We start from the raw sequence: 17,295 nt of genomic DNA on the forward strand, positions 1-17,295 counted from the left end.
CTTTCATTTTAATTGGTTATTTTTAATATAAAGAAAAATTGAGTTTTGTATATTTATCTTGTATCTGCTCCCCTTACTGAATGCTTATAATTGTTCTAATAATTTATATCTTTTGAGTTTTCTAATGCTATAATTGTATAATCTGGAAATTAATATACTTTTTCTTTCCATTCCAATGTTTAAAGTATTGCTACACTAAGTAGAACTTCATAAATAATGTAGAATAATAGAGTCACAATAGGTATACCAATCTTATTTCTAAGATAGAGGGAATTTTTTCTTTTTTAAATATTTATATGACAAATATGTGCCAGGCACTGGTGTAGGCACTGAGACTTCATTAGTGAACTAGACAACTCCTCATGTAACTTAGTAATTTTATCTATTATTTGATGTTCTTTCTGATAAATATCCTTTGAGTAAGACTATTTTTATAAAAAATGTGTATTAAAATTTTTTAAAGTCTCCATTACCACACTGATCTTTTTTCTTCATTAATATAATGACTTATGCTGGACAGTCCTTACATTCCTGGGATAATTCCTACATGTTTTAGCTTAATACATAGCTAGGCTGTTTTCCTAATATTTTTGAGCCAAATTGCCTGGGTTTGGATTCTACTTTGGATATCACTTACTAATTATATTACCTTGAGGAAGTTTCTTGATGCCCTGTTTCCTTCTATATAAGTGGATATAATGATAATATACCTTTCAAATGGTTGTGGTGAGAATTAACATGATTTAATATACATGAAGAGTTTATAACAGTACGTGTTTCATAGTAAGCGTTCTTTAAGAGTTAAGACTTATGTATCAATACTTTTTACATCTACTTTCTTAAATGAAATTGAGCTGTGTTTTTCCTTTTCATGCCATTTTATCATGTTTGGAGCTTGGAGTATGACATCTTGGCAAAAAGGATTTGTGACATTGACATCTTTTTCTTTGATACTTGTTATTCAGTTGCTAAGTTGTGTCTGACTCTTTGCAACCCCAGGGACTGCAACACGCCAGGCTTCCCTGTCTTTCACTGTCTTCTGGAATTTGCTCAAACCCACGTCCTCTGAGTCGGTGATGCCATCCAATCATCTCATCCTCTGTTGCCCCCTTCTCCCTGCCCTCAATCTTTCTCATTCCAGTGAGGCAAGTCTTCGTATCAGGTGGCCAAAGTATTGGAGCTTCACCTTCAGCATCAGTCCTTCATGAATATTCAGGGTTGATTTCCTTTAGGATTTACTGATTTGATCTCCTTGCTGTCCAAGGGACATTCAAGAGTCTTCTCCAATACCACAGTTGGAAGCATCAATTCTTTGGCACTCAGCCTTCTTTATGGTAACTCTCACATCCATACATGACTACTGAGAAAACCATAGCTTTGACTTTGTCAGCAAAGTGGTGTCTCTGCTTTTTAATGCACTTTCTAGGTTTGTTATAGCCTTTCTTCAGGCAGTAAGCATCTTTAAGTTTCATGGCTGCAGTTGTCATCTGCAGTGATTTTGGAGTCCAAGAAAATAAAATCTGCTACTGTTCCACTTTTTCCCCATCTATTAGCCATGAAGTAATAGGACTGGAATGTTTAGTTTTATGAATGTTGAGTTTTAAGCCAGTTTTTTCACTCTCTTCTTTCACCCTCAAGAGGCTCTTTAGTTTCCCTTTGCTTTCTGCCATTAGAGTGGTGGAATAACTTTAATAAATGAGAATTATCTGTTAGATAGAATGTATCTATAAACCTATCTGGGTGTATAGGCTTTTTATTGGTAGATCAGAGTAGATACCTTTAGCTTGACATAGTTTTTAAACTAATCCATGGAAACGTGAATATAGTATTACTGACTTGGGGCAGAATTTTAGCTAGAGTTTAACTGGTGACTTGGTGGAAAGAAGACTTTGATGCTAGTTCTAGCCCTACCCAGTAGCAAGCTTAGTGATCTCTTAGTGATCTCTTTCACATAGTCTCTCAAGTTCCAGGACTCATTATTTGTAAAATGAGAAGACTTTTGTCCCTGAATGCCAGTTTAAAGATAGTGTTAGTCCATATTTTCATTAGTCTGTGGTGAAGTGACTCACGATTTATGAGGGTGGAAAATTGTCAGCTAACTTTTCTTGAGTAGATTTTGCATTCTGAAATTATGCCACACCTGTGTTTTACTGGTATATTTACTGTTTTATATTGCTGTAAAGTTTGATACCCTCTGAGCAAGATAACACCTCATTTAAAAAATCTTCTGATTAAATTTAACTTTAAGAAGAAATGTAGCTTAGTTCATTATTAAGTAAACCTTCAAAAAGAAAAATAGGGTAAAAACTAAGAAATTATATAACTTGCTAGGCATCTTACATCTGGGATGATTTGTAAAAATGTTTCCCATGATATGCTTTTGAAATGCTATAAATTCACATCATCTAAATGTGAGGGAATCATTAAATAGTCTACAATTTTCTTCAATTTACCTCCAGAAGCTGATAGTATATGATTATGTATTTTTTAAAAAGTTTGATTTTGTAGGGATTGAGAAGATTTCTTAGCTCAAGACTGGAGAACTTATACGTATGTATCCGAGTCTAAATAGCATCAACTCTGCTTCCTGCAGTCACTTAAACATAGATGTGAAATCATTGTATGATTTCATTAAGTAAAATTTGGTTTGTACCATATGTTACTACCTATTAAAGTTTGTTTTTATTAATCCAGCTGCTAAAAGACCATAAAATCATTTTTAAATTTATTCTAGATGATTTTTCTGACATTTAGTACATAGAAAAAGTTATAAAATTGATTTTCATTGATCTGCATTGGACTTACAATAAAATAAAAAATAATCTCATTTTAGTGATACAAATGGCAAAATTCAAAATGGAGAAAAATCTACCCAGGCAGTGTTGACTTTTAACAGCTTCCCAGCTCAGTGCTTTCTGCCTATACTTTATTTACATCTGTTATCTTGTCATTCTTGGGATCTGCATCAGACTCCTCTATAGGCACTAAGTAACTCAGAGGAATAAAGGAAAAAAACAACACGATCAACTGGTCTCTGTTGTCAACCAAAGTGACAACACCGGTAATCGTATCAATCTGTAAGCACCTCCCTTGTTACTTAAGCAAAACATTATGGGCTTCCCTGGTAGCTCAGATGGTTAAGAATATGCCTGCAATTTGGGAGACTTGGGTTTGATCCCTGGGTCAGGAAGATCCCCTGGAGAAGGGAACGCAGCCCACTCCAGTTTTCTTGTCTGGAGAATTCCGTGGAGAGAGGAGCCTGGTGGGCTACAGTCATGGGGTCACAAAGAGTTGGACATGACTGAGCGAAAAACACTATGTCAACCCTTTTCCCTTCCATAAGTGCACCGTTTCAGTCCTGCCCTGGTTGTTGGTGGATGAGAGAAGACTGAGTGAGAAGGCAAGATTTAGGGGATTGGCTTCTCTCTCAATCTTCACATACTCATGGGCAGTACATTCAGATGTTTTAAACTGTTTTGAAAAGAAAAAACAGCAATTGATTTCAGATGCCTCTGATGGCTCTAAGGAAATATAAGACATGGAGATAAAGAAGAAAAGGAGAAAAAGAAGATATGAATTTGAACTTCTTGGGAGAGGTTTTCTTTTTTTTTTTTTAAGGAATACAGATTATCCAGTGCCAGCCACTTTTACCCTTTTTCCCGCTAAACTCTTATGTAATTCTAAAATAAGCAAAAATTAGTATTACAAAGTATTGACACCATGATAGCATATTATGTTCAGAGAGACCAATTTATGATGTAGTAGACTTATATTTTATATATTTATATATAATCTACATTAGTAAGTGGAATACATTGATGCCATTTTTTAGGATTTAAGCAAGTATGTGTGCATGGTGAATATAGCTTTAGAGGATATTGGAACCTGGGGCTTTTGTCCCAGAGTTTGAGAAAACTTGCTGAGTATATTTTGTTTGCTGTCCTAGACATTTTGCATATTATTTAATACTTTAACTAGTCCAGTGAGAGTAAGTATTATTCTTACATTCAGTTCAGTCACTCAGTCATGTCCAACTCTTTGCGACTGCATGGACTGCAGCACACCAGGCTTCCCTGTCCATCACCAACTCCTGGAGCCTTCTCAGACTCATGTCCATAGAGTTGGTGATGCCATCCAACCATCTCATCTTCTGTCATCCCCTTCTCCTCTCACCTTCAATCTTTCCCAGCATCACGGTCTTTTCCAGTGAGTCAGTTCTTCACATCAGGTGGCCAAAGTGTTGGAGCTTCAGCTTTAGCATCAGTCCTTCCAATGAATATTCAGGACTGATTTCCTTTAGGATTGCCTGGTTTGATCTCCTAGCAGTCCAAGGGACTCTCAAGAGTCTTCTCCAACACCACAGTTCAAAAGCATCGATTCTTTGCTGCTCAGTTTTCTTTACATTACATATGTTGAAATGAAAGCCCCCAAAAGTTAATAAGTTTCCCAGTGACACAGAGCAACAAGTTAGAATTAGGATTTGATCCCAGATTTGGTGGCCTCAGTGTTACGGTGAAAATTGTAAGATACATAAGAACATACAATAGTAGTTCTTTCAGTAGCTTGGCTGCCTTTATATAATGGAGAAGGAAATGGCAGCCCACTCCAGTATTCTTGCCTGGAGAATTTTATGGACAGAGGAGCCTGGTAGGCTACAGTTCATGGGATCACAAAGAGTTGGAAATGACTCAGCAAATAAAATAGAACTTTTTCTTTACCACTTAATTCTTTTCTAATCTTCAATTGGTAAGGAAATAAAACATTGTAACTAAGATATACAACATTTTGATCTGGTGTAAAATACAAACTGTGAAGTTATATTCTGTAAATACTTTCCAGTCTAAATTGCTATAGGAAAATGAACTTTGATTTTTATTATGAGCAAACTTATTTTGAAGTCTTAGTTCTGAATTTGTAATACCAGTTATTCAAATCACATTTAGAAACATTTAAGTAATAGTTTGTATAATCAATACATAATGAACTACCTCAAGCAAATGGTTTATATATATGGGCCAACTCTCAATATTGTATCATAGTGGGGAGCAGCATTGGGACATATAATACCCCAAATATTTTAGCATGTAAAGTAATGAGTAGCTGATGTCTAGGTGGTGTGATCTTAAGTGGTTAGGTATAGCCAAGCATGTTGCTGGCCTGGGTACTCAATAAGAATGAGAACCCAGGAGCATGAAACCTGAGTAGGGTCAGAATTGCCCTATATGCTGGTAGGTAGAGCCCGGTATGCTGATGTGGCACCCCCCTGAGCAAGTGGTGAAACAGTGGGCCCAGAGCACTAAACTCTCTACCTGACAGAATTTACCAACAAGGCCTGCTGCAGTGACCACTGAGCCTCGTGTATAACCTTGTTAGAAACTGGGGTTGTATCACAATGCATTTTGTGTATACTGTCTGATTGCTGCTTTGGTAGTAAAATGAAAGCAACCTTAAAACAAGCCCCAAGTGTCATTTTGAAACCCAGCCTTTTATGCCCTGGCCTAGTTCATTAAGATTTTTCTCCCCAGCTTCACTGCTTTGGATTATACCATAGCTAGTACCCTACTGTGAGAAGAAGCAGCGGTAGGATCTTTATCAGACTTTAACTATGGTTAAAACTTCTCAGCAGCAAGTTCTGGGTGTCTGCTTCAGACATTATTTTATAATGTAAAAACTGGGAAGATATTTGTTTTTTAGTCTGTATTAGAGACCCACATCATAAAACAGTTCTCTTGATTTTCCCACTTGAAAGATTTATGTGCTTGAGAAAGTCACTTATACTAAGCTGAAAGTTTTCCTGTTAAAAATTTTTTTTTTACCCTATCACATAGGCTATTGAGACCAAATTAGATCATACTTGTAAATAACATCACACTGTAAATTAGATAGCTTTGTGTACATGTGAAAGGATAGTATAGATTTTTTCAGCATAATCCTACAAATTATTCCCAACTTTGTGAAGTATTCATATAGATCCTCCTAAATAGGAATATCTTTTCCATCATGTGCTATGGGAGAAGGCAATGGCACCCCACTCCAGTACTCATGCCTGGAAAATCCCATGGATGGAGGAGCCTGGTAGGCTGCTGTCCATGGGGTCGCTAAGAGTCGGACACGACTGAGCGACTTCACTTTCACTTTTCACTTCCATGAATTGGAGAAGGAAATGGCAACCCACTCCAGTGTTCTTGCCTGGAGAATCCCAGGGACGGGGGAGCCTGGTGAGCTGCCGTCTATGGGGTCGCACAGAGTCGGACACGACTGAAGCGACTTCGCAGCAGCAGCAGCAGCAACATGTGCTATGAGGGCCTTAGGTTAAATTACTGCTTTCATGCTTCTGATCTGTTTCTGGTAAAAGGAACGTACATTCCTAACTTATAAACTCCATAATGAGAGGGATCATGTTTGACTGTTTATGTCTTTACAGCCAGTATGTAGAACATTGTCTGGTATTCACTATAGTGAATATATACAGTAGATACTTGGTAAACCTGTGTTGAATGAATGAGTGATAGCTCTTACTTGTCAATTGATCTTTTCTTTGTTCGAGAGGTTAGTAAGCATCAGATAAGTTTGTCTTTCTACAGAATAACCACATCAGCTAAGCAGATGGATGGGAGATCTACAACTTGGAAAACTTGTAAAAAAAAAAACTTTTTGAACTTGTATTTGTCCAGAATTTTTAGCTCTAAAAGATAGTGAAATACATTTCTATTTGTTTTGTTAGTTTATTTCATGAGATCTTTTTCCTTCTTTAGATATGTTTAGGATTGTGATAAAAAAAATTGCTTCATCAGAGAAATAGCAAATGTTTTCTTAAAACATCAAAAAAAAAAAAAAGAGAAAATCATTAGATAACCTCTTTTCAGAGTTAGGGGTATTTATACATTGATTGAATATCAGTAGATGAAGGGCTGTAACTGTATGCCTGATGAAAAGATAGTGCAAAGGGATGGAGAACAGAAATGACCCATATGCTGAGGTTTAGACCCTGTTTAATGCAAAGAGTCGGACATGACTGAGCCACTGAACTGAACTGAACTGAATGCATGATCTCAGAATAACTAGTGAAACGAGTGGTTAAATGCAGTATTTTCTTTTTACTGAATTTGGTAGGTCCTTGATGATTGTATAGGCAAGACTTAAGGCAAAAGATGGGGACAAACATGAAGAAGACTAATTGTAGTTAGTTTCTTCTACCATTAATGACAAGGAAGTTAAATTATAGTAGAGTGAGATATGTAATGATTGGAAAGACTTTAAGTTCTTTTAGTCCTTTTTGTCTCTATTCACAAGATTCTTATGCTAAACGTTAATTACAAGTCCTTCTTTAGCCATACCTGATGATGTATTTTTGTGAGAGCTGTAGAAATTTAACTCATGAAATAGACTCTTAAATACTTACAAGGAAAGAGCTTTTATCTTGAAATAATTTTAGACCTATGAAAAGTTGCATACAAAATAGATTGCTCTACTTTATGCATATTTTTCCTGAACCATTTGAAAGTAATAAAGATATAACTCTCCTTTACCCCTGCTGCTAAGTCACTTCAGTCGTGTCCGACTCTTTGTGACCCCACAGACGGAAGCCCACCAGGCCCCCCCGTCCCTGGGATTCTCCAGGCAAGAACACTGGAGTGGGTTGCCATTTCCTTCTCCAATGTGTGAAAAGTGAAAGTGAAGTCGCTCAGACGAGTCCGACCCTTAGCGACCCCACGGACTGCAGCCTACCAGGCTCCTCCATCCATGGGATTTTCTAGGCAAGAGTACTGGAGTGGCTTGCCATTGCCTTCTCTGCCTTTACCCCTAAAGGGGCATATATCTGCAACTATTCTTAAATACTTGTTCCATGGTCTGAATTGTGTCTCCCCAAAATTTATATGTTGAAGTCCTGACCCCTAGTACCTCATAATGTGATGGTATTTGGAGATGGGATCTTTCAAGGGATGATTAAGTTAAATGAGGTCATTAGGGCGGGGCCTAATCCAATATGAGTGGTCTTCTTATGAGAAGAGATTAGGACACAGACACACAGAGGTAAGACTATATGAAAGCACCAAAAGTAAATGGCAGGTTTCAAGCCAAGAGGACAGGCCTTAGAAGAAATTAACCCTGCTAACACCTCGATCTCAGACTTCTTGCCTCCAGAATTGTGAAAAAATTAATCTCTGTTGTTTAAGTTACCCAGTCTACAATATTTTGTCATGGCAGTTCTAGCAAACTAATACAACTTGTACAGGATGGCATAGGATAGCTTTTTAACATATTGCACAAAAAGTGACTTCAAGAGAAGGCCTTCACATTGTCTCAAGCCATCTGGGTTAGTGTTACGAGTTTCAGCCTGTTTACCTTTGTTTTGGGGAAAAAAATATCTGGAGTTGGGGGTGAGTTGGGGTGTGTAGGTTGCTCAGTAAGAATGTCATTCTGTTGCTTAGCAGCAGACAAGAGAACCAAGAGTGTTTTTTTAAAAGTTGGAGTTATAAATGGAACACCTGCATCCAGTTTTGATTGCCTCACTTCAAGAATGATAGAGCATAAATTGAAAGAATCTGAAGAAGTGAAAAAACTGATTATAGGTATTGTAGGGGACTAGTATATGACAGTAATCCGTAAGTGTGGTACAGCAACTGTTTACCTGGCTCACTGTGCTGGGACAACAGTTTCAAGGACCCCACTGCCTTCATCTTCATGGACTAGAAGACAAACAAAAGTAGTTGATCTTTACTTCTGTTGAATATCAAAACTCACTTCCTAATTTCTTTTTTCTGTGCTGGTCTATATATAAGTACCACTCCCATTTGTTGATGAGAGCACCTGGACTTTCCTACAGAAGACGAATGTCTTTTGAAAACAGTATGATTTGATTTAGTGCCATGAATTTGCTTTCTGACACATAGATAATGTTCTTCTGGCTGCATTCTTACTTGATTGAAAGAACACATTTGTGTATATTGGTAAGTAGAGCACAGGTGGCCTTTATTTTATTTATTTTTAAAAGCTTTTGGCCAAGTCACAGGACTGTGGGATCTTAGCTGCCTGACCAGGGATCGAACCTAGACCCCCTGCAGTGGAAGTGTGCAGAGCCTTAACCACTGGATGGCATGGGAAGTCCCTGAGCTTTCTTTTAGTAGAGCGAGTGCAGCTAACAAACTCAGGGGGAGGGATGGCTTCTCACCAAAACCAGTGCTGATTACTAACTGAGATCAAGATCAAGAGGAACACTTGAAGTGGGAAGAACCCACTTTGGTCACCTCTGTTGACTAATGCAGGCTGTCATTAGCTGTACCTAAAATGCAGTCCATTTTTAGAGAGCTTCATTTAGCTAGATAACATGTAAAACAAAAGATATTAATAATTACTTGTTTTTAAACAGAATCAAGAATTAAGATTTTAATAACTTTTCATATATTATATTCTAAAACTAACAAACTTTTAAAAGTCCTTAATATAGGTCTCCAGGAAAGAATATACTTCTTTTCTATCTTGGATGAGTTTATAGAAGTGCTAGTGGAAATATGAGGCTTTTGCTGGAGGTGAGTGTGTGTGACCTGTGTGATTGGCTATGATTCAGCTACAGTGAGAAGCCTGTTGGCTTCTTGGGGGTCAGATTCATTATCATTCACAATCATGACAGTAAGCAATATACCAGGTATAGGCAGTCTAACTGGTAAGGACACATTCGTTAGAGACAGCTGATTAACACATTCTTTCACTGTTGGCACATCACAGGGGAAACCAAATTACAGTTATGAGACCTGTATAGTGAGTTTAGAATGAGAACCATGAGCATTACTTATGTGACTTAAATGCTTCAAGACTTCAGCACAAAACAGATTGATAACTTCCTCTTAACAGGAAGGAAAGGTATGCTTTTGGAAGAAGATAGTCTTTGGACAAGTGTACTCTCTTCACCTGAACATCATTTAGATGAACAGTGTCAGCCAAGTGTGCTTCAGACTTGTCTTCTGTGCTCTCTAAACAATCCAACCCTTAACCCTCAGATCAAAACATTCTTTCTGTTAATATAGGCAGGAAGGTTACAGCCCAGTTCATCTGGTATGCAAACTGCCATGACTTTTTGACTGCACATCTCTGCCATCATCCATCATGAGTTGATATGGAAAACGATCGGTTTAGTCATCTGTGACCAAAGATGTGTTCCACTGTATTATTATAGGAGAGATCCACTACCATGGTAAAAATAAACTCTGAAATGAGACTATAGGGCAAGGCAAATGTGTGTGATTTAGACTTAGGTTTTGTTCTTTCATACACATTGGTTTTTGGAATTTGACGCTGGAAAAGGTCAGTTTTCATTCCAACCCCAAAGAAGCGCAGTGCCAAAATTCTTTGGTAGTTCAAACTACCACACAGTTGCACTCATGCTAGCAAGGTAATGCTCAAAATCCTTCAAGCTAACCTTCAGCAGAATGTGAACTGAGAAATTCCAGATGTACAAGCTGGATTTAGAAAATGCAGAGGAACCAGAGATCAAATTGCCAACATTCACTGGATTATGCAGAAAGCAAGAGAATTCCAGAAAAACATGTGCTTCATTGACTATGTGAAAGCCTTTGACTGTGTGGATCACAACAAACTGAAAAATTCTTAAAGAGATGGGAATACCAGACCACCTTACCTCTCCTGAGAAACCTGTATGAAGGTCAACAAGAAACAGAATCTGACATGGAATGATGGACTGGTTCAAAATTGGAAAGGAGTATGACAAGACTATATTGTCACTCTGCTTATTTAACTCACTCAAGATAGTTTCTTGGGCAAACTCTGGGAGATGGTGAGGGACAGGGAAGCCTGGTGTCCATGAGGTTGCAAAGAGTCAGACTCGACTGAGCGGCTGAATAATGACATGATCTTGAACATTCTTTTTACAGCTCAATCAGAAGTGTAACTTTTCTACCACAATGTTGATCTTCAGGTTTAACCTATTAAAGACAATATTATTTTCAAGTTGTGGTTATGTATCATTATATAAACTGTATCATATTATATATTTAAACAGTATAAAAGAAACAGTTTACAGCAGATGATTTATATAAACATTGAGAGTCCCTTGGACTGCAAGGAGATCCAACCAGTCCATTCTAGAGGAGATCAATCCTGGGTGTTCATTGGAAGGACAGATACTAAAGCTGAAACTCCAATACTTTGGCCACCTCATGCGTCGAGTTGACTCACTGGAAAAGACTCTGATGCTGGGAGGGATTGGGGGCGGGAGGAGATGGGGACGACAGAGAATGAGATGGATGGATGGCATCACCAACTCGATGGACATGAGTTTGGGTGAACTCCGGGACTTGTTGATGGACAGGGAGGCCTGGCGTGCTGTGATTCATGGGGTCGCAAAGCGTCGGACATGACTGAGCGTCTGAACTGAACTGAACTGATAAAGTAATTGAATTTAAATATCCTAAATATAGTTAGTTTCAAGTACTTTAAATAGTTCTTAAAATACTTCAACTTTTAGTCTATATTTCCCTTACCCAAATTTATTGATATTGGAATGCTGGGCCCAAAAAAACTAAATTCGAGAAAGAGAAATTCATACATGTATGTTTATCTTAAATTTCAATAATTGAGTTATTGTGTTCTTAGGATTTCTTTGGTGGTATTTCTTATGTAAGTTTATAAATATTCATTAGTGAATATACTTTTATAACATATAATCTCATTACTTGTAGTTACTGCTCTGATGTGTTTGAAATATCATCAGTGAAAGCACATTTGTGATAAGGTGATGTCACTAGTCTATTTTAGTTAATGTATGTGATATATAGACTTGTTATCTGTTTCATGAATATGCTGTCTAGGAATCATGTTTTAGAGTAGAAAATACTGATTTAGAAAATTCTTCCATCCTATATTAAGAGTGTTGTAAGTAAGGGTTGTATTCGTTATGAAAGATAAGCAACAATTTTTAACTGTAAAAAATTTTAATTGTAAAATTTATTAACTAGTTACAATAATTATAAACCTACATTAATGTAAAATAGAGACCATAATATTGCATATGTGGATTATATAAGGTCTCATTATATTATAAAATGTGCATGATATATATATGTTATTCTACTAAGCTATAAATCTGTACTATCTAAAGCTTATATGTGAGTATAATAAGCATCAGTTATCATTTTATTAAGTATTTTTGCTTAGCCCTTTAGAAGTCTGGAAGAAAGGAGATTATGATAGATTACTTTATGGGTATCATCTCTTAAAAAAACTGTCAATGAAAATTTGAATTTCTATCTTCTTTTATCTTTTACATATGCTTTTTAAAATTTTTTATTTATTTATTTTTGGCTGTGCGAGGTCTTAATTGCTGCGTAGGCTCTGTCTAGTTTCAGTGAGCAGAGGCTCTTCGGTGAGCAGAGGGTGATGTGAAGGCTTCTCATTGCAGTGGTTTCTCTTGTTGCAGACCAGGCTCTAGAGTGCTCGGGCTTCAGTAGTTGTGGCATGTGGGCTCAGTATTTGGGACTCCTGGGTTCTAGAGCACAGGCTTAATAGTTGTGGTGCAAGGGCTTAGTTGCTCCAGGGCATGTGGGATCTTCCTGGACCAGGCAGTGTACCAGTGTCTCCTTCATTGGCAGGTGGCTTCTTTCCCACAAGCCACCAGAGAATCCATCCTTCATTTCTTAATAAATTTCCTTGTAACAAGTAGAGGCAATAATAATTCTCTGTAACCTATAGTTATCCATTGGATTTTGAAGCTGCTGATCAAGGCCAGTAGGTAGATTTCAGGTAGAATGCAAAAGGATTTTTTCTTTATGAGTGGAAATTCTACTACCAGATGCCAGCATTCATCTAGAACAGGGATCCCCAAACTCTGGGATTTAATGCCTGATGATCTGAGATAGTGCTGATGTAATAATAATAGAAATAAAGTGCACAGTAAATGTAGTGCACTTGAATCATCCCGAAACCGGTCCCCCCAACCCTGGTCCGTGTAAAAATTATCTTCCAGGAAACCTGTCACTGGTGCCTAAAAGGCTGGGGACTACTGACCTAATGTTTTGAAAATTCTGTAGAGGGAATTAACATGGATCCAGTCACTTCTTAGTGACTCCCTTTCCACAGTGATTTAAATAACGTTGACCTTTGTTTAAAAATTGCAAACTCATTTGAAAATGAATCTGCTGCTTTGCATTATTAAAGCTACTAACTATTTAAATTGTATTTTAATTTCATAGAGCTACTCTTATGCTTATATTGAATTTTACAGGACTAACCAGCAGAATTTGTCAATTTGGGGACCTTAAAGGTATCTTAAATCTTTTAAATGAGAGGTTCATAAAATTGTTCAGTTTTTATTTCTGAATACCTTTTTTGTAGTACCCTTAATGTAGCTTTAATCCATCTGTTTGTGTGTTCTGGAAGTGTAGAAGTGCTTCAAGTAGTCATTAAGGTAGAATTGTTTTCTTAAGTTGGAGGTGGGCACGTTCATTCTGAGGATAGTAAATATTTTCGACCTTGCAGGCCATATGGTCTCTGTCATAAGTACTCAGCCCTGCTGCTGTAGAGCGAAAATTATAAACAATACAGAAAGAAATGGGTGTGCCTTGTTTCAACAAAACTTTATTTACAAAAACAGACAATAGGCCAATGAGCAATGTTTCATCAACTCCTACTCTAAATCACTGAGTCTATGGTCTCTCTAAAATCAGGTCATTTTATGTCTGGAAGTGAAGAGGCAGTTTCTGCTTTTTGCTTTGTCATCAATAGTAGTACTTTCATTCTGAATACTAATAGAGAAAAAAGATACTAAAGATACTCTAGGAGGAGATTGGTTAACTGGATTTGGAGAGATTGCAGGCTGACCTATAGATGTGTGCTCTATACCTGGGAAAGATTGAAAGCAGGAGGAGAAGGGGACAACAGAGGATGAGATGGTTGGATGGCATCACTGACTCGATGGACATGAGTTTGAGCAGGCTCTGGGAGTTGGTGATGGACAGGGATGCCTGATGTGCTGCAGTCTATGGGGTCGCAAAGAGTCAGACACAACTGAGTGACTGAACTGAACTGATATCTGGGTATTCCCACAGTCTCTGGCTTATCATGAGCTCTGCTGGAGAAAGTTAGGAAATTGTTAACTTGTGCTTGCTCACCTCAGTGCTACCAATCAACCCTTTTATTTATCTCTATTTGACTCCTTGTTACATTCCTCACAGCATCTCTTCCAAGGTCATTCTTATCCCCTCATAGCTTGGTCTCAGCATTTGATGTCTCATCTCTTACTTAGGAAAGATGTGTGATATCATTCAATATGAATCTCTTATGTTTTATGTTAGTTCCTTTTTTAAGGTGGGAATGAAAATTGATCATTTTTATCTACACTTAAATGAATTTTTAATTCTCAATTTAATATGCAGACTGTGTAAGTTATTGTAAAATATTTGCCTAAATAAGTATAATTAGCCGTGAACAGTGAAGGAACTCAGCCATACATATACATGTATCCATTCTCCCCCAAACACCCCTCTCATCCAGGCTGCCACATACCATTGAGTAGAGTTCCATGTGTAGGTCCTTGTTGGTAATCCATTTTAAATATAGCACTAACTGCTATTTTTTTTTGGTTTTGTAACACTTGAAATAGATTAAACCGAGGTTGTATACTATCATTTTAATTTTGTTAGATGTTATTTATTTAGCTCAAATATTTAGAAAGTTTGCTACATGTTTGAGTAGTAATTTTTTTTTTTTTTAGTTTATAAAAGAAAAACTGGTAATCTGAATGTTTTGCATTATTTGTTTTAAAATTTGTCACAGCGGGCATGTAATCAAGTGAAATTTTGATTGTTTAGAGATGTTTCAGGAACCATGATTATGTAGCAGTCTCACACACCTTTGGGTTTCTTTAGTGGTGAGACCGTTTTCACTGCCCAGGATAGATGGGCTGAAATGGCAGGAACATGACTAGAAAGCGCACATTATATACGTTTCAGTCAGCATGTTGCTAGTGACAGGTGCTCGATGGTTGTTGGGATCCTTGTCAACAAAGAGAATCCTTTGACATTAAAGTCACCGGCTCCATCGTGATTTGGGGTGGCTATTGGCAGTTCCATCAGGCTGCAGCTGATCAGTGAATGTCAAAGCTGTGCTGTTCTACACTGTCACCAGCTCTGTGTGTGTATGTGTGTGTGTGTGTGTGTGTGTGTTTAAGGGAGGGATGGTTTGGCTTATCTTGTTATTTCGTCTTCACCAGGCTTTCAAATTGCTTACCTTTGGGAAATGCACTGAGAGGTCATAGGGAATATAGGTGTCTTTAGGACATGCAAAATCATATACAGAGTGACGACTTACGTGGAGACGAGTAATGATTACCTTGACTCCAAGCCAATCAATGGTGTGAACACCTGGGGACTCATTAAATGGCATTTGTGGTGTCTGTAACTGAGGTTTTGAGCTCTATTTCAGGAAAAGCAGTGACAGCCCTTAATGTCTAATTGACCTCTTCTCTTTGTTTCACTTTCTTTCTTTTTCCTTATTTGCGTCTGATGTGGGTCCCAATGGCAGCAAACAGCCCTGCTCAGCATTTTGAACTTCTGTTCAGACCTTCAGCACCTCAGTTTGGGTAGTTGTGTCATGGTAAGTACTGGAAAATTCTTTTTTCTTCCCATGGGTGAATTTTATCCCGACTCACCCCACACCCACCCGCAGCTTTTCAGATTTATGGTTAACAACTGTGCACCCCACTTTCAAACATTTTTCTTAAATCGAAGAGTTTGTCTTTGAAACATGGACATTATTTATCTGTGAGAACAAGGAGAGAAGTATAGTGTGGTATAAAGTGGGTGGTTCTGCCTCAAGTAAGATGTTATCTCAGACAAGCTATTTACCTCTCTGGGCTTCTTTACAAAATAGTAAATCAATCATACCCAAATGCCAATAGTTTGGTAACTTTTTCACGAGGCTAATTTTAGTTTTTGAGATCTGAGATTATTTCCTGGAAATGTTGATGATAGTAGATAAATTTATTTTGTTTGCTTTTGTGTTTGTTTTATTGCCCTTATTGAGTAAGATAAAATGATGGACACCAGCCTATGTTGATGATCACATATTTTTGAAGCATCACTGGTCTGTGAAATCCAAAAGTCTATGGACTCTTGGAATAAATAATCCTGAGATTTAAAATTGCAGTTTACATGTCATTAAGAGTTCATGGCATGAATTAAATGTTTTTCAACTAAATGGCATGGTTAATAGATAGTGCTGACACTTAAGGGACAGCAGAGCCCTTGGTGTGTATATGTGTGTGTGTTCTGTGTACGTGTGTGTGTGCATACAAACTCAAAGGAAATGCATCTCCCAGTGTAACTGACTGTAGAGCAATCTATTCCTTTTTATTTTCTTACCTGCCCCCCTCACCCCCGCACACACTCAAAGCAGATTTCGGAGATCCTAAATCATTCCAGTTTTGCATCCACTTATTAGGAAGATCTTAATAAGCAGGATGGTTGCAAGATCAAAGTTTCTTAGGCCTTGTTAAACCACATGTATAGACTCAGGCAGGCTTCTTTGGTGACTCCGACCTTAAAGAATCTGCCTGCGCTGCAGGAGACCTGGGTTTGATCCCTGGGTTGGGAAGATCCCCTGGAGAAGGGAATGGCTACCCACTCCGATAGTCTTGCCTGGAAAATTCCATGGACAGGCGAGCCTATCGGTCTACAGTCCATGGAGTCTCAGAGTCGGAAGTGACTGAGGGACTGACACTTTCACTTTCATAGGTTCAGGCTCATCTCGGTCTCTGGAAACAGTCTTGGGAGCCTACTCACTCAGCATTAAGTTTTGCTTATTTCTGATCAACGTTTTACCTTAGTTAGCAATTTCATGGGATTATTTTGGGTCCTTCTAGTTTTCTTCTAGATGAGCTCAGTGATATTCCGTGGCACTTTCTGTGACAACACACCAGACAGTTACTGTCTCTTGGATCTTTGCCTATTGTGAGCCCGCCTTCTTTAGGTTGGTAAGGACCCTGTTTTAACTTTGGCTAGAGGTTTCTGCCTCGGAGAAGGCAATCGCACCCCACTCCAGTACTCTTGCCTGGAAAATCCCATGGATGGAGGAGCCTGGTTGGCTGCAGTCCATGGGGTTGCTAAGAGTCAGACACGATTGAACTGAACGACTTCATTTTCACTTTTCACTTTCATGCATTGGAGAAGGAAATGGCAACCCACTCCAGTGTTCTTGCCTGGAGAATCCCAGGGACGCGGGAGCCTAGTGGGCTTCTGTCTATGGGGTTGCACAGAGTTGGACACGACTGAAGCGACTTAGCAG

General features: G+C 38.0%; 1 protein-coding gene across 4 annotated transcripts in view; it reads left to right on the forward strand.

Moving 5' to 3' along the window:
• Positions 1-17,295, forward strand: part of FBXL4 (F-box and leucine rich repeat protein 4) — an 80,271-nt gene that overhangs the window by 52,755 nt on the left and 10,221 nt on the right. For all 4 annotated transcript variants that reach the window (XM_055433201.2, XM_055433199.2, XM_088840701.1 and 1 more), the window contains exon 7: positions 15,535-15,606. In XM_055433201.2, the coding sequence (XP_055289176.2) occupies positions 15,535-15,606 (72 nt within the window). The remainder of the gene's footprint in view (positions 1-15,534; positions 15,607-17,295) is intronic.

The sequence above is a fragment of the Moschus berezovskii genome, chromosome 10 (assembly GCF_049115385.1).
Source record: "Moschus berezovskii isolate FMDL1 chromosome 10, NW_MosBer_1.0, whole genome shotgun sequence".
NCBI classification, from domain to species: domain Eukaryota; kingdom Metazoa; phylum Chordata; class Mammalia; order Artiodactyla; family Moschidae; genus Moschus; species Moschus berezovskii.